The sequence below is a fragment of the Telmatherina bonti genome (assembly GCF_933228915.1).
Source record: "Telmatherina bonti genome assembly, chromosome: 20".
Classification (NCBI taxonomy): domain Eukaryota; kingdom Metazoa; phylum Chordata; class Actinopteri; order Atheriniformes; family Telmatherinidae; genus Telmatherina; species Telmatherina bonti.
This window is the reverse complement of record NC_136618.1, coordinates 16,874,570-16,897,016: the sequence shown is the minus strand read 5'-3', so window position 1 is coordinate 16,897,016 and position 22,447 is coordinate 16,874,570. Positions and strand designations below refer to the sequence as shown.

The 22,447-nt window shown below is 38.9% G+C and overlaps 1 protein-coding gene across 1 annotated transcript; it reads right to left on the bottom strand.

Annotated features, from left to right (window-relative positions):
• Positions 1–292: 292 nt before the first annotated feature.
• On the bottom strand, positions 293–22,314 carry pde7a (phosphodiesterase 7A). Its single transcript, XM_079260057.1, has 13 exons — positions 21,273–22,314; positions 10,606–10,666; positions 9,286–9,318; positions 6,299–6,388; positions 5,240–5,403; positions 5,063–5,126; positions 3,476–3,672; positions 2,941–3,072; positions 2,736–2,827; positions 2,481–2,625; positions 2,296–2,392; positions 2,079–2,159; positions 293–1,997 (listed from the first exon to the last, which is right to left on the bottom strand). Exons 1-13 carry the CDS (start codon positions 21,408–21,410, stop codon positions 1,756–1,758), a joined length of 1,536 nt encoding a protein of 511 aa, XP_079116183.1. The 5' UTR covers positions 21,411–22,314; the 3' UTR covers positions 293–1,755.
• Between the last annotated feature and the right edge of the window lie 133 nt (positions 22,315–22,447).

The window sequence follows — 22,447 nt, the reverse complement described above, 5'->3', positions numbered from 1 at the left end:
GGTATTAGTGGTATTCATACTCTAAAGGTGAATGAAAACAAGCAAAAGAAAAACCTGTTACAGCCATTAATTAACCTCAATTTTTCATGGACTTTCAAGTGTTTTTGCTAATCAGTATTAGACGGCACACTCGACTCAAAGTCAACAGGTTTTATTATTCAAATTGTAACTGCAACAGGCATGTATCAAAAAGGTCAATACAGCAAAGCCTTTACAAAACCTGGCTTGACACTGAAGTCTTCCCAAAAATGGCTGTCGCAACAAATTGTAAACAGTTTTATCAACAGTCTTACAGCACTTACAGCAAAATACAAATCAGCTAAAGTAAGAAAAGCACCTGTTATCGTTCAAAATTTTCCAACACAAACACAACCTGTGCCACTATACAGAATCAAATAGACAACCAAACACAAAGAAGTGGAATGTTCTAATTCACTCGACCATTTTGTTTCCATACACAAAAAAAAAAAAGACAGCTGGAGTTGTTCCTCACAACAAGAGGGCATAGTGCATTCAAAGACAAGCACACATGCACTTGATGGGAACAAGAGTTGGTTTGGTCACTTAGCATAGTTTGTGCATAGTTATAAGGCATAAGTCAAGCAGTCCATTAGGTTTCATGTGGCTGTGAGAGACATTCTGCGGAGAGGGAGTCTCCTCCAGTTGATCAAAGCCAAAACAAAAACCAAAAAAAAACAGCAACCATTGTCCGTTGTCACCTCCTCCCCCTCTCCTTCTATAAAGAGACAGGCAAAACCCTGAGCGAGTAGAGTTGCATGAAGTGGAGTTTAAGGTTAGATGCATGTCCAGTGACTGACCAGCATCCAGTCTGACTGGGGAGCTCCCCTACGTCAACCAGGACTAGATAACACCCTTTACAGGACATCTTAGGAAGGTCATGGAGACGAAGCAACATCATTATCTGGAGTGCAAGAACACACGGTAGCACAGGTGGAGTCATTTCATTATGGCATCTGGTGTGTTTGAATAAGGTTCTGCTCATGGCTTCAACAGTGGGATGACGGTTTAAACTAGTGGTTCCTTACATCTGTGCTTCGAAGGCAAACCGTGGAGCTGACAAGATTCACTTCTGTTCAAGGGAAAGATACAACAGACACGGAGATGCGTAAACAGTCATCATAGAGGCAGCAGAAGGACTGGGCTTGTCACATTTTTTTTTTGTTTTTTGTTTTGTTTTTTTTTACAGAGGAAGAATCTTCAGTACAAATGCAACACGTCATTACTCAAAAGTCTCAGGAGGGTATGAATACTCAGTTGTCTCAGTCAATTCAGTTCAAATCATTCTTCAATCTTAAGTTTTCAAATGGCACTTCAAAATACCAGAAAAAAAAGTCTTTCAGTTTGTATACTGCTTTCCCCCTAAAGGTTCACAAAAAAATTATAGGAAAAAAAAAAAAAAAATGAAGGCGTTTTCAGTCAGTAAAGCCAAAAGTACAGTGGACAAATAAATAAACAGAGCAAATAAGAGAAAATACAGCAGTAGCCCGATGAGGTATCTATGTATTGCTCTATGCCAAAAAGATTAATTAAAAATTAAATAAATTAAATAAAAATCAGTGGTTTATCAAGATGGGAGACCAAAGCAACAAAACATAGACAAGGTGTTGGATCAGAAGGGGCAGCGACATGGCTGCAGGCTGGTGGGAGCCCCACCAGGCCCTCAGTACGTGGTGAAGCCTTGACGCCAGGGTTCAAGATTTGGGAGGCTGAGGTGAAAAGGGCACAGAAGGAGTGTCAGGATTCTCTGCTTCCCTGAGGTATTTCTTTGGAGCTGGTTCCTCCTGTGGCGGCATCTTCTGTGTCTGTTCCGACAGTGCTGGGCTCTGCCTCCTCGGAGACGGGGGTTTGTTCCTGCTGCAGGCCGCCCCAGCTGGCTTTGTTCAGCCCCATGTGACCTAGCATGGTCTGGGACAGACGTGTGTCAGAGAAACGGGCCCATTCTGCAAACAGCGGCTCCGCCACATATGTCATAAAGCCTGGAGGGGGAGGGAAAGGTGTCAGACACAAGTTAGGCTATGTATTAGTTGCATCTATAAATAGCAGATATCCATACTTGCCTATTTGAATGTTGCCAACTGTGTTTGTCTCTCTGTCACAAAGTGGGCTAACTTCAAGTTTGTGCTTCTTCTCAATGTCTCCTGCATAAATGAAGCAAAATATTTACATACTTGTGAACTGTCTGTTCTTCACAAAAAGAAAATAGATAGAGCTAGAACAGAAAAGAAAGTTACAAAACGAATGACCGAATAAGAAAAGTTCAAGCAGACTGATAACCTTGTTGGAAGAACTCCTCTGTCACTTTCTCGCTCCACTGTTTGCTCAGCTCCCAGGGTCTGCAGGGGTTGCAGATGTCTGCGCACTTCAGAGCCATCTGTATGCAGTGGGGATGAAAAACAACACATTGCCAACATGCTGGAATCAAGTGTGTTTGTGAGGAAAAAAAGGAAGACGTAACCAACCTGTAGGACAAAGTGACGGTGACTGGCATGGCTCAAGCACAGGTTTTCCTGGTCCAAGTGCATGCGAAACCTGGACAGATAGTCGTTCTGTCTGCTGATGTCTGTGGCCAGGATTAAGGAGCCCAATTCCCTCTCCATGCTCAGACTTATGTGCAAGAAAGTACAATGGTTTAACACAATGATCAGTTTTTAAACATTAAAGTGGATCTAAATGTGGCTGACAGAGTTTTAATATTTTCATTGCTAAAGACTGACCTGTCCTCGGCAGGCAAATGGGAGAACAGTCCAGTTTCTCTAATGAGACCCACTGCTGACTTCCAGTGGTGATTTTCCAGAACTGAGGTATTCTGTTAGTTAAACGGGAAAAAAAACCAGATTATTCATAGCCACATTAATTAAAAATATCACATGATGTCCTGCAATACATCAAGTTACACATGATAGATTTATCTTCTCTTACTCTATAAAGTGTTGCTAGATAGTGGTCAGTCTTAATGAGAAAAGGCTGGTTGACCCCAGGGTGGTCCAGGTCATGTGTGGCAGCTGCCAGGAGCCCCAGTAGGATGTCACAGGACGTCAGAGATTTTGCAAGCTGTTCTCACAAGACAATGTCACAAAGATTATGACTCATCACTCCTATTCAAAAACACCTTTTCTAAAGCATTAACACACTGGTAAAAGGCACTTTAATTCCTACTCATTCTAAAGCCTTGTCTGCAAGACAATACATTTAGTTTTAAATGTACATCACAGTCAAATGCGGGAGACTACCAAACTCACAGTTAAGTGTTAATATTTGCTGAAAAGAGTCAATCAGAATAGCCTGTACTGCCAGCTGTTTCACAGCTTGAGCAATAATCTTCTATCTAAATCTAAAGCAAGAGATGGCACACAAGAGAAAAAAGAAACATAGCCAGTCATCATCCTGGCTGACAGCCAGCTGTGTCAAAGTTGGCTACTGAAACTTAAAAGAATGTCTCGTTGGCATGCCTCACCATTGGCTCCTGCAGATAGCAATGCATGGCCTGTGTGACATCTGCAGCATGGACAGCGTTGTGATACGGGTTGTCATTGTGGTAATCCTCCTGAACCATGACTAAAAACCTCCAGAGTTTGACCATATCCAGCTGGAAGAGCTCCACCAGGCCATACTGGTTTAGCAGGTGGAAGGTCAGGGTGATCAGGCTGTTTCCTGAGCAGGAAGAACTCAACAATTAGACACCGTCACGTTGTCTCTCTAAATGAAAGTTTAAAGCTGTATCCAGTGTCACTAAATCTTTTTAAATACTTGTGACTATTCTGCACATTTCTCCCCAGAGAAATGTGTTGTTCGAGTCAGGAACATGGCAGGAACACAGACTGAGGCGACTGCAAGTACAAAATGTGCAATTACAGCCACAATATGCTTTACTTTCAACCATCTCCATGTGGCAGTTTAAACATATAAAATTAACCTGCAGCTCTGTGTGATGGGACCATGTTTCATCAAAGTTAACCACCCAAAATGTTGCACCAAATACAATTAATTTCCATAAATAATTATGTACAAAAAAGCCACATCACAGAGTACATAATAAATTTTAATTCCAAATGCACATTTCCACTGTCTCATAGTTAATATATTGTTTAACTGGTGTGGTTATACGAGGACTCTACTGGTTTAATGATTGTTATCCTCAGCCTCATCACGTCATTGAATGCATTAATACAGTGTGTTGCATAAATTCCTGTTAGATTGTAATGATCTAATAATCTTACTATGTTGAAAATTGCTATTATTTTTAAACTTAGGTCAGGCAAGGCCAACTCTAGAGCTACTGTCCAGCAGGTTTTGGATGTTACACTACTCCAACATACCTGATTCAAATTACATGGATGGATGGAGCTTGTTGGCAAGTCTTGTGCAAAGACCCAGTTATTTGAATCAGGTACGTTCACACCAGGAAACATCTAAGACCTGTAAAACAGTAGTTCTTGCGCTGTGGACATCGTCCATCCCCCTGGCTCTTGTAGAAACAAAGTCCTCCTCTTTTTATTTAACTACACTGTGGGGAAAATACAACTCCATTTATTTATTTTTACATTATTTGCCATTTTTCTGAAATTTCACATTGGTTTTGGTGCATAACTTGTATTTTGGCCAAAAAATATTTAATTTGAAACACAACTGAGTCATTGATCTTGTTCACTTTTCAGTTGTTTTATAATGTTTTCCTTCTTTGGGTTATGATTTTATTGCAACAACTAACAACAAATGTGGACAAACTTGTGTATGATTAATTAAAATAAGGATCTTTTTAGATAAATACTGAGATCTCCATCCCATAAATCTACTTTAAATCAAACTGTTTATTTGTTCTTTTAGGTATTTATTTATTTGCTCTAAAGCTAAAATGCACATGGCACTGATGTCCAACAATGCAAGATGCAGTGTCTGATTCCTGGAGCAACCTTCATATTGTTGGGTTATCCAATAGATGGCATCAGTGGTAACTTTTTGAAACTAAAGCAGAGCTTTACAGTTATTAGTATTTTGATGTAAAACAACATCTAAACAGTATTTCAGATCATATTTTACCTACCATTTGTGAATTTATCAAAGAGGAAAATGTCAAAATTCCAGTTGCCAACTTTTTCCAACATGCACTATGAGAGAAAGAGAAAAAAAAGCAGAGATACAGATGTGAAAACTAAAAGAAAAAAGCCAAAAGACAAACTTCTTGATACTTTAGCATCGTGTTATTATATGAATAACGTACTCTGGCCTGTCCAGTGTAATCTTCATCAAGAATGTGAAGGGGAATCTGCTGAGGGATTCCCCGCAGAAGGCGGGATGAATGCAGGTATCTCTGGAAGCTGAGTAGTCTTTGGACCCTCCTCTCAGTACCAGAACTGGCCAATGAAGACCCACGGCTCAGCCGTGCTGTGCACATAGAAGACACAGACGTGTATGAATATTTTACAATAGATGCAATACATCAAATAGAGAGGAGTTGCAGGACTATTATGTCACAGGCTTGATAAGTTTAAAGCATCATTTGGCTTGGACAAGCTTGGTGGGGATCCAACACCAAGAGAGGGGTGTACAAACAGTCGCTGCTGACACAGCCGCCCACTCATAAGCCTTTCATCTGGAATCACACGGCAGACATGCTTTGTCAGTGGACACACACACACGCATAACAAAAGGCAGTGTGTTTGTATAAACTATAGCTACAATTGGAAATACGTCAGCATGAGATAGGATTACTTTTGGGTCAAACTGTCCGTGCAAATTCACACTACTTGTCTGTAACTGTTTCAGGGTTTAAACAAAAAGCTTCAGTCACGAAGAAAGTTTTACTTTTAATCTTTGGTCAGGTTTTATACTAAGACACACCTAAAAACACACAAAAGCAATGTACAAACATACAGTATACCTTTCAGATTAGGACCAAACTATGTGGAGAGACATTCTGATTATATGAATTCTTTTCCCTTTAAAGCCAAATTACTTTTTTATGAAGCTGTGTTTTTCAATGCTTCCCAGTCCGGGTTCTCAAGTAGCCCTGCCCTGCATGTTTGAGAGGCAACCCTACTTAAACACACCTGAATTAAATGAATGACTTTGTAATTGGTGGCAAGGAAGTTGATGAGGAATTTGTTAACCTGAATAAGGTGTGTTGAAGTAAGAACACATCTAAGACATGCAGGGAAGTGATACTTGAGGACCAAGATAAGGAAACACTGTTTTATATAATGACAAATAAGATGCAAGGGAAAAAAATATGGATCCAGTCTTAAAGAGCTGGGGTAATTATGCTGTCATTCATACTCACTATGAAGTGTTCGGAAGTCGATGCAAAGGTATGGGTGGGAGCTTCTTTGTTCCGGTTCAAATCCAACCTGACTTCTCACTCTCACATCTCCTAGAAGAAATCAACACTTATTTCCTCAAGATTCATAATACATGATAAAAAAAAAAAAGTGTGTGAATGTTCTCAAACAAGCTGTACTTTGAATTAATAATTATTTAGGCTGCGTTGATATTCATCTTGCTTTAAGTGCCATGAGGATGAGCCTTACCACGAAGCAATGAACAAAGCGGGACAGTAAGACAAATGCAGGTCAAGTACCTAACACAGCTAACAGGCTGCCCCAACCTTTCTAAGCAAGCCTGTTTTTCAAGTTTCTGTTGGACAGAAGCTTAGAAAGTTTCTGGTTCTCTTGCAACATCCACAAGACAGATTAAAGATTTAAATATTTCCACTTTACATACCACATTTGTGGTCTTTTAATATGAAATCTGTATGAAAGTTACAGCTGGTATACAATGATGCTATGCAAACAATACTTAAGGTTCCCAGAGGTGGGAGTGCCATTGAGACATTTGTCACTGCAGGAGTGTGCACACTCAAAGCACTTCTAAAAAATGGGATGTTTAAGTTTATACAATGTCTGGACAAACCTGCAAATAGCATCATAGTAGCTCTCTCAGATCCTTCTGAGAGTTGCTCTCTGTGCCCATCCAGACTGAGGATAAACTGGTTGAAGTACATTTATGTTTTTTAAATGATCTTGATGACCTTTTTGGGATTTTATGTGTATATATGTCTTTTCTTCTCTGTCTTATGTGAGTTTTTTATGTACCTGAGTCTGTTCATTAAAATTTCATTTGATTTGAAAACTTATTGATTACTCCAGTTTCGTAATCTGTCATTTGTTGCTTCTCTGTATGTTGCCATCTGACATATTTGATAAATGGTGTTTCATTATATACAATATTTTAAAAAACAAAATTCCTTTTGTAACTAATGCACAAGCTCTTGTCATGTTCGACTAAAATCTTAAAGCTCTAGGCTCCTAAAAAAGGGTTCCTCCTCCTCCAAAAAAAAAAAAAAAAAAAAAAAAAAAAAAAAAAAAAAAAAAAAAAAAAAAAAAGCCAGTCTGCCCTGTCTGGTCACAAAAATTGTTGAAAATCAAAACAGTCATCCATTAATTGATCAAAGTGTGCTATATGAGAAATTGTAAACATGTTATGGTGAAGTTGTCAAATACAAAAACTTTTACTATAAATGAGATGTTTAAGACAGTTTGCAGGCTGTGTCATCTCTAGAAGGTCTTTGTCCCCATCTGTGTGGATTTTAGGCTTTTATGACTTTGCTGAAAAAGCAGTTTAACAGCTATAAGGAAAATGGCTTCTGTTATGCTGACAGTTTTGTAGAAACTGAATATATTCATTTTACAATGGACATTATTAAGACGGAAAATAAGAACTACCAGATAACTTTGTGGAATGGTGTGGGAGGAATTGTTTTCTCTTGAACACAAATAAGACAAAAGGAGATTATTGGAAATATTTAGGAGGAATAGAAAAAAGCTAAACACTATTTCTATCTTGGGAAATGAGCCAAGGAAGTGGCTAGGAACAACAGATACCCAAGTTGTGCTGGTCTGCAAGCAAGGACAGAGCAACTACTTTTTTTGGGAAGCTGGGGTTCTATAACGTGCTGGACATCCCCAATCAGTCCGTGTTGGAAAGCATGGTTTCCTGTGCAGTCAAACATTGGAAGAGCAGCATTAGAGAATGTGATCCAATAAAAGTGACCCAATAAAGAAGTCTGTCTTTATGCTGGGGACTGGTTCTGGAGAAAAGAAAATTGAGTAAACTGATAAACATAATTGAAAAAATGCTGCAGACTTTCAACACATTATCGTTATTTACCAACAGAGTATGTTCAGTCAGAGGCTTCTTCAGCAATGATCAAATAAGAACCAATACAGAAGGTCATTCCTGTCCACATTAATGTTTTATAATAATTTTCTGAACTAGGAGAGGGGACTCTTTTTTTCAGATTAAATGCATCAACTGCATTTTATTATTGTTCGAAGGATTTTCATTTGGAAAATTATGACTCTTTCCAAAGACAAAGCAACATCATAATTTACTTTTGGGATTAGAGACTATAATTAAGTTAAAGTTAAAACAAAAAATGCTTTATCTATTTATTGTTCAAATTCAACAGCACCAGCTGCAAATAAATACATAGCTATCACTAAACCTTACAGATTTTACACAAAATACTCAATCTTTTGGACAGATTAATGGCAAAATTTCTCCCAACTTTTCTCCCAACAAACAACTGGTGGTTGATATCAATTGAATATTTGCTATTCTTTGAAATATTCAACGAAAACCTAAAATTTGTGTCTTAGGCTTTTAGAAGAATCAGAAAGGAAATCATCGCATTGCAATGAAGCAGGATATCATGTGGTAAAACCAATCAATGTGGCACTTATAGCAAACAAACCAAAAAATTATTATTTATTTATATGTATATAACCCTGGTGTGTACTATTACTGTGTGGGAACAGTCACACACAAACATCACACTCCCATGTTCCCAAAAGAAGAAACGGACAGAGAAGTGAACAGCTGAGCATGCAGTGCAATGCAGGACAGCCTGCTCTACCATTAGTACTTAGAGCCACTGATGGCAATCTAGACTTGAGCTATGACTTGTTTTAGTAGTCAAGCAGAGGAACAGGCTCCAGATTTTGACCCCACAGATGGCGGCCGGCTTGTTTGTAGACTGCAGTCGAAAGGGGTGAAAGCATAGTGAGGCGACAGGATGGTGCTGTGACACTGATGCAGCAAAATGCTAGATTATTGTTTCAGGCAAGATTCTATATGGCAGAATACTGATCAAGGTGCTTGACAGTGCAGTGGTTCATTTCCAGCATGGCACTTCAGGTTGTGTCATGTGCATCAGAATTAAAAAGCAAAGTCACAAGGGTGTGCTCCCACAACCAGCATGTTACTTACTTGCAAACAGCTGTTTGAATACTACACAAGCTCCTATCAAAATACCAAAAACTAAGAATTACAATTCAAGGCATTACAACACTAAACATTCTGAAAAGCTGTTTGTAAAGGCTTTTTTCTTTTTTTTTTTTAAATGAATGTGGGATGTGAAACCATGCAAAAACATAAAACATGACCAACATATTCATTCCTGGGCAGTGTGTGCCCACATGTATATACATCTGTCACATTTGCAGATGCATGTGCTCGGGCTTAGCACGTGTATGTGCGTGTGTGATTAGTGTGTTTTTGAGTGTCACAGGGTCCATTTTTCGCCTGCAGTGCATTAGAGCTGGTGCTCTGGGGTGGATGTAGGTCATGTCATTATAACTGATGTGGCAAAAGCTCTGAGTCCCGCTATTTGAAAGCACATCAGCATTAAGTTAGCAGACAGAAGCCTGGCCCAGGCAAACACCAGTCTGCATTAGCATGCCTCTCCTCCTCACACTCTATTAAATATAACATCTACAGAACCAGTGACGTATGACACGACCGTCATACTTGGCTAAGTAAAATGATTAAAAGGCTAAAGCTTCTTCAGCTCAACAAAATACTGTTACTGTGACCAGAAACACGTGGCAGCAGTCACGTCATGATTAAGCTGGGAAGAATGAAACTATAGCCATATAAAACAAAGGTTAAGTTAAACTAATATACCTTTCAATCACTATAATTCTCAGAAGCTATCTGATATTTAACAGAGAATCTGACTTAGTGGTAATAAAAGTAACTTCAGCTACTCTCTTCCTACCTCTCAATAAAAGCAGCAGAACTACGGCACTGCTGGCTTCCCAGTTACATCTGACTCCATTTGACTGGCAGTGCTGCTAGCCCTCCATCTTATCATCCCTTTTCTAAACTGCTGACTCTGTTTGGAGTCGCTTAGGTCAAATGGAGACCTGCACACAAGCAGTATGTATACAAAGCCACATGTACACAAATACAGAAGTTCACTCTACACACCCTGTACTTCTAGCAAATCTGATCAAACCTCCAAGACTCAACAGAACAGATACACACAGTTTAAGCCTGCTGTGATTGAGAGATTTGAAAAAAGCCAGGGATTGAGTGGATTCAAAACGTGCACTTTTGGAGCGCCTTCTTCTCTTCATAATCTCTCCAGCTCTTAATCCATTTCCCATCTCACTGCTTTTTGAGCCACTGCATATTAAGAAATGGACGTGATTATGAGGAGATAAACCTTCAGCAGACTTGATAAGTGTGTGCATGTGTGTATGCATATGGTACATGTGCATATGCACAGAGAGCAGGGAGACTTACCTAGCATACGAATATACAGCGCTGTCTGGTCAGAACTGTCGTAGGAAATAGCCCCTCGCCTCTGAAAATAAAGAGAAATCACCAAGATATAATTACAGAAATACAATGACAGTCTGCCACAGGTTATTAATCACACTTAAATACATATATGTTTTATAATCCCCGCTCCCACCAGCACATACAAAAGCAGGCCTTACTTATACAGTTTCATTTATACACACAATTTGATAAGTAGAGGGTGCGTAACGCTGCTGCTGTGGACTCTAATCTAAAGTGCATGAGTGTGTGTGTGTGTGTGTGTGTGTGTGTGTGTGTGTGTGTTTGTATGCGCATACATAAAGTGCTGTTGCACTGATAAACATGTTCCAGCTCCACATCATTGGCCTGATATGGCACTGCTATCAGTCATGTGAGAAACACATGTGCTATGTAGACACAAACACACACAATTTCGCACACAAACAGCGTTTCCCATGATAGGAATTTATTTAGTCTGATCCAAATCTGACCTCACCCAAAAAGTTTTCTGTGATATGATTACTTCTCTGTCAAAACGCATAGTTAGAAATGCAGAAAGATTAAAAGTATAGATAAGAGAACAAACAAACCAAAAGAAATTGCAGACTGTGAGGTCAGCAGGTAATTATTTGAATGCATTCAAATGAAAGTGAAGGAACTTACAACTAAAATATATTCAAACCACCAGTCAGCAATCTTCTTTCACTGTGCATTTATTGTATTACTTGTAAAATGAAAGAAAAAAAAACAATGACTTTCTTGAAAGTCAACTCTCATATTCTAAACAAAACCTGTTGGTATCTGCATCACAACAGACCCTTTCTAAAAAGGCATCTACAGGGAAAGTTGACTCCATCAAGTTTAATGACCATCTGTTAACTTTTAATTCAATAAAAGCTGATCTAAATCTAGATTTGAACATCTGATTTAGATTTTTTTTTTTCCCCCTTCTTATGACCGTGTACACCAGAGCAAAACAAAAAGAGAAGCAACTTGCAGAATGGCAGCCAACCATTCATTGAGCATGATGAGTAAATAATGTTATAAACCACTTTTCAAATGATGAAGTTGTGCAGGGATTCAGCTTATGGCTTTAATAATCTGAAAGCTATCAAAGACTAAAACCAGGGCGGCTGTTTAAGCACCAAATCACCAAGACGAATGTGTAATACAGCAACAGAAAAATCTGTCAAGAATTGTTCTCTTAACCATATAAATGTGGTAATATTGAGAAATTTTTTAAAAATTTAAAAAAATTTGAAAAACCTCTCTCTCATTTAAGACTGAGGAACACCAAATCTGTCAAATAGGATCACTGAGAGGAGATGAACAATAAAACCGCAGGATTCGCTTGTTTTGAATAAGTTTAAGGTTCAACACTATCTGGTCATGGACAAATGTCATCCAGTGTTGCATCAAACCATTTAAGAAAAAAAAATAAAACAGACAATGAACCACAGTTAATTTCTCAGCCACCAACAAAAAAGCCCCTGTATCCACGGTTTTGTTTTTATTTTTCCAGAACTGTTTGTGCGTCCTCTCTGAGAGTTTCTATGAGAGCATCTGAAATGTGCAAAAAGGTGCTGCTGTTGTCAACATCTATTCTTATCAGGCAATGGCATGAGCAGAACTCGTCACTCAAGTAACAAAGAAAATGTTGGAGAGGCAGTTCTGGCTTTTTTTTTTTTTTTTTTTTTTCCCTCCCCTTGCTTTCTTGACCTATGCTCATAATAATTTTCAGACAGAAATCTCTCTGCAATACAGCTCACATCAGGGAGCCGATCAACCCAGAAACTGAAGCTGCTGTTAGCCATGTGATAGTTACATATGTACGCATACAAGCAGCATTTTGACAAATCCCTGACAATATTTTTCCACATAAAAATACTCAATAAAACCTTTTTTTCTTTATAGTTTACCTGGCAGTTTCTGTTTTCTTGAAAAAAGTATACACAAACACCAAAGGGGGAAATATTACAAAATTATATAGAGGATTTTCAGCTAAATTACTACTGTATGATACTGTAAAAATACCCAGATATATTTATTATCCCTGAGCATGAAGCAGGAACGTCACCAACAATGAAGTAGCTGTAGGATATTTGACTGTGGTAACTGCATATTTGTTCAGTAGACAGACACTCAGGGCTACGCTGAGGTGTTGGCTCACCTCACTATGCACTCTAAATACCCTCCCGGCTAACTCCTCTCTCCTTTCTGGGGCTTCCCTTGTCTCGGGTTACCCATTCCACAGGGAGCATGAATAACTGGCAGGTTGGCTCACTGACCGACTTACTGCCAGACTGATGTCTGTCTGGTAGGACAGATTTATTCTCTGTATTCTCTGTTGAAGATGAACCTGCTGACTATGTGGATGCTTAAAACAACAAGGGTAGAGTATATAGTAAAACCTGTAGTAAATACTTGCTACCTTGCATTAATATTTGGGAAATAATACAATAAAATAAAATAAAATATAATAAAATAAACCGTCTCATCAAATCAAAAACACAGACAACATACAACACAAAGACTTGTTCATTTACTCATTACTCCCAATTTTTTACAATTACTGTGAATCTCCTTCAAACACATATTCAAACATGATTATGTCTGTCCTCTAAGCTCATGACAGCCACCAATCTAAGGCTAATATTTTACCAGCTAGCAAACAGCTTGACTTGCGCTGGCTAATGTGCAAAGCTGTATTTTAGTGTGAACAGGACTGTGTTTACACACAGCACCGGTGTTTAGTGTGAGTATTGTAGATTGTGTCTATGTATGCATGGGCTGCATGTATCTGTGTGTGAGTGTGTGTATGTGTAAAGGGGTGGTATTAGCTGTCACATGCGTGGGAACCGTATATTGTTGGCTCTGAAGCTGGGAATTAAGAGTGACCAGATCTGCAAACAGTTCTGCCCAAAACAGACCTTTTGAATTGATTTAGCAGAAAACAAACCTTAAGTACAGTATATCGGGCCAGCCGACATTTGACCTGTGCTCCTCTGTGAACTGTGCAACCATTAATGTTAAATTCTCAGTGTGAACTAAGAAGAAAGTCATGCTTTATCCTTGAAATCTGCATCACGCAGAACAGCCTCCCTTGTCACCTTGTAGCACAAACACACAAATATGATACTGTCTTACACACTGTTCTGTCATAGTTAAGTTATGCTCCACAAATAAAGATAAGTTGTCAATGTCAAACGTTGGGCTCAGTGTCATAGATGCACGAAATAATGTACAAACACAAAAACATTTGATAGGTTTCATCTGTTGCCATGCTCTTCAAACTGTTGTCACAAATTTTAATAACCTGTGACAATATTCAAGTAACTCATGAGAGCTTAACATTTTGTACAGCTACTTAACAGCAAAATATTGTCATGGGTCAATCTTAACTTTAAAAAAAAATCCTGCTGTTTTAAACTCTGACAAAAGTGGTTTCAAAGGCAGAATTGAGCCTTTTTTGGGAACATTTTAAACTTTCATTTGTAGTGATGTGCTCATATGGAAACATTTGATCAATGACTCAGATGTGCCACAGCAAAGATGTCCTGTTTAATGAGAACCTGATCCAAAACAAAAGCACAGCATCACTGTTTAATAAATGCAAGTAAAGGAAATCGCTTTGTAAGCTGTAGAGGAAATATGAGTGCCTGAAAAGACTACCAAGAAAAGAACTCAGACAAAACATGACCAGTGTCACTTTGTTTGAGGCTGCTTAGGGTTAAATATGACATTGAGGGAGGCTTTCAGCCTAATGTTCCATCACACTCCATGCTCATAGTACTATTTTGCAGTTTTACAAATCATCTTCACCCAACGGCTACCTCAAATCAAGCTAAATAAGATAATCTCAAAAAAAAAAAAAAAAATAGAAGCTACACGGTGCAAGTATAACAGTTGTTATAATAAAAACACATCAGCAAATAGAAAAGTTTTTTAACCTTGAATTGAAACTGCTGACTTTCAGCAGACCTGCAGTGTTCTGGGAGTTTGCTCCACATGTGAGCAGAAAAACTGAATGTTGCTTCTCCAGGTTCAATTCTGACTCTGAGGACAAAAAGTAGATTTGGACCTGATGGGGTGATCTTGCTGATTCACAATAAATCATAAAATTCTCAGTGTATTTTGGCCCAAAACCATTCAGTGCTTTGTCAACTAAAAGTAATTGTTTGACAGACAGGAAGCTAGTGTAAAGATCTGAGGACTAGACTTCCATGGTCCACTTTCTTGATCTCAGTGAGGACTCAAGCAGTAGCAATGACCTTTCTAGGGAGGCCGATAAGGACAGCATTACAGTAGTCTAGTCTACTAAAGATAAATGCACGGACAAGTTTTTCTAAATCCTGCAGACATCTGTCCTTTAATCCTCGATATGTTGTTTCAGTGATAACAGACTGACTTCACGACTGCCTTCATGTGACAGCGGAAATTCCAATCAGAGTCCATGACGACACTTTGTTGTTGTTTAAAGATAAGTCCTTAATTTTAATCTTTCCTCATTAGCTCCAAAACCTATTAATTCAGTTTAGTCTTCATTTAACTGAATGAATTTTTGACACATCCAATCCTTCATTTAATGAATTAGATCAGAGATTGGATTGGACGACAGGCTTCTGGATGGTTATGTAAATTTGCATGTCATCAGCATAGTGTCATATTTTGTATTTAGTTGTTTGTCAGTTATTTTATTTATCCAGCAAATATTTTCAACAAATTCATGTTTGATGTTCCACTAAGAGTGTCTTTCATAAGAAACCAATCTCACTGAAAAAAATGGATGAAATGGTGTTGTGGCATTTACGCCATGTTTTTAAATTGGTTGCAAAACTGGCCCAAAGGGCATTATTTCAACAGTGAGAGGCAACATGGACCATGATATGTGGACCAAGTCAATGTAATGATCTGATTCGCAAATGATGCAGTGTGAAGATCCAAAAATGTAGCTCACAGTCTGTTGCCCATTTCTGCAGAAACCATTTTGGTCTTTTTTTCTTTACTTTTTACATCTCAAGCACATTGGCAGTGTGAAGGGAGAAATTGTATTAACAATTGGTTCTTAACGATACACATAATCATCACTAACAACCTCTAATGTGTTTGCAATAAACTTGTAAAACATTACGATGTAAAGCAAGTTTTCTGAGAAAAAAATCCTAACAAAGACGGCTATGATTACTATAGAAAAAATACAAAGTCAGACAATATACAGTCATTGATGCTGTTCATTAGTAAAGACAACTACTCAAACTGCTGCTTAATGGCAGGAATATAATATATAATTCATATTAATCTTTAAAGAGGCTACTTTATAAAGCTAAAATAGTCCAAATTAATTCCAGAAAACATGCTGAAATATTTTACAGAAATGCTTTGTTTACATTTCTCCAATTACCAATTAACCAAGTCCATTTTAAAAAAAGATTGAAATAAGTGAAAAGCAAACAAAAATAATTAAAATCACCTTTTAATGGTGTTAGCCAAACACCCAAGGTAAACTATGTATGCAAGTTTAAGAGAAAGTCCACTTTGCTATCCAAAACTTAAAATGAACATAACCTAGTATAAAACTTGACAGAAAACAATATATATATTTATTTTTTTTAACTTCAGCCAAGAGCCTTTGCAGCTCATTTTTATTTAAACTTCTCTCTTTAGCAATCTAACAAGTTGTGGCCAAAAAGAGAAGTTAAAATGGAAACAATGAATCAAGGGGCGACTCTGCTTTAAATCATAACAAAAGAGGTGAAGGGGAAATAAGGTTTTGGACAACTGCACAATTTAACAATGTTAGCAATTTATTAAGCTAACAAAAAAGATTTCTGCCACGCATGTGCACTATCTTGACCATGAATTTGCACACATTTTTATCCGTTTTATCCGGTGGAGTTGCACTTATTTGGTGTTTGCTTGCGTTGGTCTGAATACAATATAAATATTGTTTCATTTGCCGCAAGCGTAACAGTCTTCTCATTGTGCTCTGTGCAATTTCATGCAAGCTCGTTTACATATTGCTCTGTTTCTTATCTCAGCTCAGTCTCACCGCCTGAGGTCACAAACACTCATTTTTCTGAGGTCAAAACCTGATGTCAAATTCCTGACAAAGTGCATAGCTTCAAGGGTTCAATGTTTGTCATATCTGACTTTTACAATAAATTTAAAAAATCCCCAAAAGTGCACAAATATAGAATCTATATCCAGTTACATTCCATCAGTGAAGCTAGATTGAAAGTCTGCTCTATATTGCCCAAAATGGCTTTCTAAGTCCTCTACTCTCAGTAGTTTGTGTTTAAGCAGAACACACTGACATGGAGGCTTTTTGAAATTAACAAGATAGAAACAGAGTTACAAAAGCATAACTGAAACAGTTTAGGGGACTTTTCAAATGTTCATTGTCTATGATAAAGCTCACATTGCAGTCAGTTTTTATACTGATTTTAATCCTTTTCAAACAGTACAGTGCACAGTGATACATTTTGACACTTCCTTGTATTCAGTACAGGTGTAAAACTTCAGTTTATTGTGTTATTACATGTTAAAAGTGATGTTTAATTGAGGACAAACATATTGCAGCCAGTGAGTCGGCTGTGCTCAAGCAAATGATTGCCAGCAGTATTTCTATAAAGTAACACATCAAAAACCCAATAAAGCACAAACACCACACATACACACACACACACACACACATACACAAACAAACATTAACTCTCAAGATAAAAGCAGCTGGAATCAGTACCGTTTCATAAATTAAAAGTTTCCTTCTGAGTTACAACCTTTCGCAGCGCTCCACTGTGTGGGACGGCACATTCCAGTAACCAAGTGCTAAGCCATAAACACAGGCAGGTTTGGAGTGAGTGTTTGTGTGTGTTTGTGCACCATCCGCTGCATACATAAAAAGCCTAAGATAGATTCTACCTGTTGGTGGAGTGTTAGAGCATGCTGCCCACTGTGACACGCACCAGCTGCAGTGAATTTGAGGAGAGGCCTACTGGTTGGCGGAGATGCCTGGGGGGTGAATTGGCCTGATGCCTCAGCAAGCAAATGACAATGAGATACGCTGCTGCACAACGCAGCGTGCTCGACAAGCAGAACTACATCTGCAACACATTTTTTTTTCCCTTTTCGTTTATTTAACTGCCAGAGAAAGAGTTAAGCTTGTTTTTATAGATTGCATTAAAAAGGTCATTGTATTCACATGTTGTAGCGGCACTCTATGAAATAAGCAAAGTTACGAGAGGGTGGGTGCTTTATAGTCTCACAGCCTGTCTCTGTGCCGGAATTTCATTCATTTTAAACATCAACCCCAGGCTCTAATTGCTTCTCAGGGTCAGCTTAATGCACCTCCTCGAGCCCCTCCCTGGAGCCTTCTGAAGAGGGCAAACAAAACCCTGGTCACACAACTACTGATCTATCCTGGGTTTAAATCCTCTCTACACTGGTAAATAAATTCTCCATTTCTGTTCAGGTCTACAGAGCAACAGTAAATATGATGCAGCCACATCAGCCAATGGTGTCTCTAAACATGTATAGCTACATTCTTATGGACGACTGCACTCAACGTTGCTGCACGAAAACATCATGGTCATGTGATAATAGGGGCCCCTTATAGAGAGTCAGACATGCAGAACAACATGGGGAAAGCACACATTTCATCTAAAGTGAGGACAGGATGCAGTTTATTTACTACTGTCAATGCCAGGCATTTCCCTTAACAACAAACAGGGCGGCACATTTCAGCTTGTTCACAGAAAATCTGTTAAAAACCCACATTTTGGTAGCACAGGGGTTAACGTTTTTGAGATTGTGAAACACCCCGCTCAGACTCTGAACGGCTCCTTCAGCATTCTTACCACATCCTGAAACTACGTCAATCTGATTGCAGTTTAAATCAACAAAGTAACTCCCACAAAAGGAGGCACTGTACTGTATTCCCTTATCAGTCTGTGCAAAGAAGCATCCACGGTGTGGCTGGAACAAACGCTGCCATCTCCCACCCTTAGACATGGGGCTTATCATCTCCCCTGCTTAAACATTTCAAATTTGAAGGACCTGATCTAAGATCTCTGGCCACTATACTTTAACTGAATGTTACGAAACAGACTGAAGCAGATTGCAGATCAGTGTCTCAGTGCTTGTAGTCTCTAACGTTATCACCACAAGTCACATGACTTAACAAGCCTCATCAATACTCTGCTTATTTAAATTTAATTAATTTATTTCACAAAGGTTGTAAAGTATTTACCACATCACAAACATGTGACTGTGCAAGTGTGTTTCACAAGCAATAAATCAGGATTGTTAACCACATCGTGCAGAAAAACACTCACTCCAGCCATTGGCATCTTCTAAAATGTGTGCAACAATGTCGAGTTGCAGAGATGCATGTGTGCTTTATAGTTTAAATGAGAACCATATGACTCTTTACTGTGTCCCACTCCATGTCTGCTGCTCTTGGTCCTTTCAATTTGCACCAATCTAATCAGTCTCGGTCCTGTGTTTACCCTTCATATTTTCAAGAGCAGCCAGATGGGACCCGCATCCCTTACTCCATTCAAGCAAATTTCTAGTTCATCTTCTACCTTACTTTGGGAGTTAAACAAGCATACTAAATACAAAAAAAAGCCATTGTGAAGTACAAACAAGCCTATCTATCTGATGCAGTTTTCAACGCCTCTTCAGCAGCATATTTACACCCAGTCACTAGCATTCCACAACCACAGAGCAACATATTCTTCTGAGACTCAGTCGTGTCTTCAGTCCTACTCTTTTATACTCTGTTTATAAGAGGAAATGTCTTCACTGGCAAGGGAAGAGGAGGGAGGGCAGAGGAGAAAGAGATAAAGAGACGGAGCTTGTGAGTGAGTGGAACAAGATAGCCAGCAAAAGAAAAGAGATCGAGACTCTGGCCATCTGTGAGTCTGGAAATGGGCCAAACCACTGCCCACAGAGCCCAGGCACATGCCTAACTGCCTCTTTCTGAAATGGTACTTTAGCCCTGCTTCCACAAACAACAGGCCTGTGGAACCACACACAAAAAAACACAGCAGCCAGCAAGGACAAATGCATCCTTATGGTCATAAATAAGGCCTGAAACAGAATATTTGTAGAAGTGTAATTGCTCCACAACAAAGACTTGAGTGACACAACTGTACGCATGCCAGCATCTTTATCTAAATCTGCCCATGTTTACATGGAAACAGGACAAATTCAATTATTGGCAAGTTCTTTTGCTACCAAGTTTTTTTGTGCATTTACATTTTGCACTATAAATAAAGAGTTGAAAATATATTATTTAATGTCTCTGAACCAAATCATAGAGTCAATGATGACTGTTCAGAGTAAAAAAAGTTATTCTTTTTTTTTTTCTATAACAATAGGAGCACAATATCAGGTCATCTCATTCTGACCATGTGACAAGAAACAAAAACCTATGTGAGAAACTGAACCTGACACCTGAAAGACAAACAACAGCTTCACACTTGTGTTCATATGCAATAAATGAGCAACAAAATTCATGCAGATGGATTTCCTTTTGAGGGTTTGGGACCTTCCCAAGGAACTCTTCCTTGGATTCTGTGTGAGAATTAAATCCCAAAAAGCAGGATGACATGAAGGACCATAAAAAGTTTTTTCTAAAGTTGTCATAACGTAGTAGGACAATAACTGCGAGTATACAATAAAAGGCTGATGGTTAAGACAGTCAGGAAAGTGCTGCCCAGTCAGCTTATCAAATATTTTATGACATCAAACAAAGACACCCAAAAACCCCACTGAAAAAAAAGCCACAGGGGATGAGCGCTCCACTGCCAAGACTGCATTGGTTTTTCAGGGAGCTGTCTGTGAGGAAGGGTGACAGGTTCAAAGCAGACATACATGGGTGGCTATGTGGAACAGGGACCTCTACAAAATACTAATGGACAGACTTGGAGGGGGCACGCACAACAGTGATTTAATGCATAACAGATGGTTGAAGAAAAAGTTTACCTGAGCACATACTGGAGTCCCAAATCTTAAAACATGTTCGTCTACAATGCATAGAGAGCTGTATTATATAGAAATGCTTTAAATGACTTAGTACAGGGTTGGCTTTTTATGGGGATGCCCTGCATTGCTATTTCCAGATTATCTGCATATATTAAAGTCAGGCTAAAATATGATCTCACAACATGCAGAGTGTTATTGCTGCTCACATTAAGTCACCACAGACTAGGTCAAATAAATATAGAGATGTGCCAAAAAAGAGAGCAAGAAACAGGAAGCCCAGGTGTGACTTAATGATTTATGTTCTGTCAGTGTGCGCAAACATAAATAGAGTATAGTAAACTGACAAACTCCAGTATTATGTTAGTGCAGGCTAAAGTGTAGTGGCCCTTCATCAAAGAGCAACACACACAAATACAAAGTTGGGAGCTGCGTGTGTTTTAGGTCAAAAAGATAAGAACTTCTTGGGTGCTTCTGTGCAAGGAAATGCTCTGTACGTGTTAAGGCCTAAATATCCAACAACCACCTGCAAGATTCCTGTGGATTATTCATGTACTTTGTTTCAAAATAAAAAAAAAATGAACAGAAAAAGACTATCTTGAAGTAAACTGTGTATTTAAATTATTTAAGGATTTGAGATATATTAAGTTCAATTTCTTTACCTGTGACAGCTGTCTTGGATCAGGAGCACCGAAGAGAGAGGAGCTGGAGCTGAAACTAATGGCTCCCCTCCGGCTGAGGACATGCTTGGGAACCGGCCTGTCTAGAGGCAAAACCGGTAGCTGGTAACATACTTCCATTGATAGTCAGGGCAGGATCCGAATTTTAAAAAAAAAAAAAAAAAAAAAGATTTTTTTTTTTCTTTAAAAAAGAAAAACCTTGGGGGGGTGGGGGGGGGGGGGGGGGTAATACAATAGATGCAATGCAAAAATAATGACTGGTGAATTAGAAAATATCTTTTAACAGAGTGAAAATGATCTTATATGAAGCTGTAAAGTATTTCTGTTCATTATGAGCGACTCAAAACTTGTCCAGTTTGCCTTCATCGATGCTGCGTCTTATCTACCTCCACCGTTTTACCTCCTTTGGTGTCATTCTGGGGTGGAAAAAAAAATCATGCTGCTGTTGCATTCGCCCCTTTCCTTCTCATTTTGCTCAAATCCGGGCCCACGGACGACGAGACCTTCTTGCCATTTTCTGGGTCTTTATGAATTCGCTTCCTCATTTTCAAAGCAGAAAAAAACGTCTGCTCATTTGGGTTTCGTGGCGTTTGCAGATCCGCATACGATCCCGATACGAAAACAAAAGGCACAGCCGCTTCCAAAAAATGTCATCAACATATAATTTTCTATGCAGTTCCTGCGGATGAAGTGAGCCAGCTCCAGGATGTGAGACCTTGACAGTCGTGGCCGGAAGGTTTTCTCTCTCATTCAGGCTTCAACCGGTGGTGAAATAAAAATCAACATGTAGGGCTTTTCCGTCTTCATTCTGAAGCTGCATGATGAAGAAGCAGTTGTCTAATTCACCGCTGGTCGTAAAACACAAAATGTCTAGCTCAAAAAAGGGGAACCCCGACGTTCATCCCATTCACCGCGGCTCTCGTGATTTTATAGAAAACGCAATGACACACAGCACAAAACTAACGACCAAAAACAGTTACTTAACAACATAAAGTGTAGTTATTTCCCTACAACTACCTGCCTATCGTCCTAAACCTTAGCCTACTGTATGATTTTAAAGCACACACACACCACCTGCCAGAGATGGTGCTGTTGGAGAGCGGGGGGAAAAACGCCCTTGTCTAAGTTCAACCAATGGCGCGGAGGCAGTGATTATA

Excerpts from the sequence above, each read along its gene's own strand:
- pde7a (XM_079260057.1), bottom strand. The coding sequence starts at position 21,410 with ATGGAAGTATGTTACCAGCTACCGGTTTTGCCTCTAGACAGGCCGGTT. Across the intron at positions 2,828-2,940 it reads ATCTAGCAACACTTTATAGA|AATACCTCAGTTCTGGAAAA; the intron begins GTAAGAGAAGAT and ends TTTAACTAACAG. Across the intron at positions 1,998-2,078 it reads AGTTGGCAACATTCAAATAG|GCTTTATGACATATGTGGCG; the intron begins GCAAGTATGGAT and ends CTCCCCCTCCAG.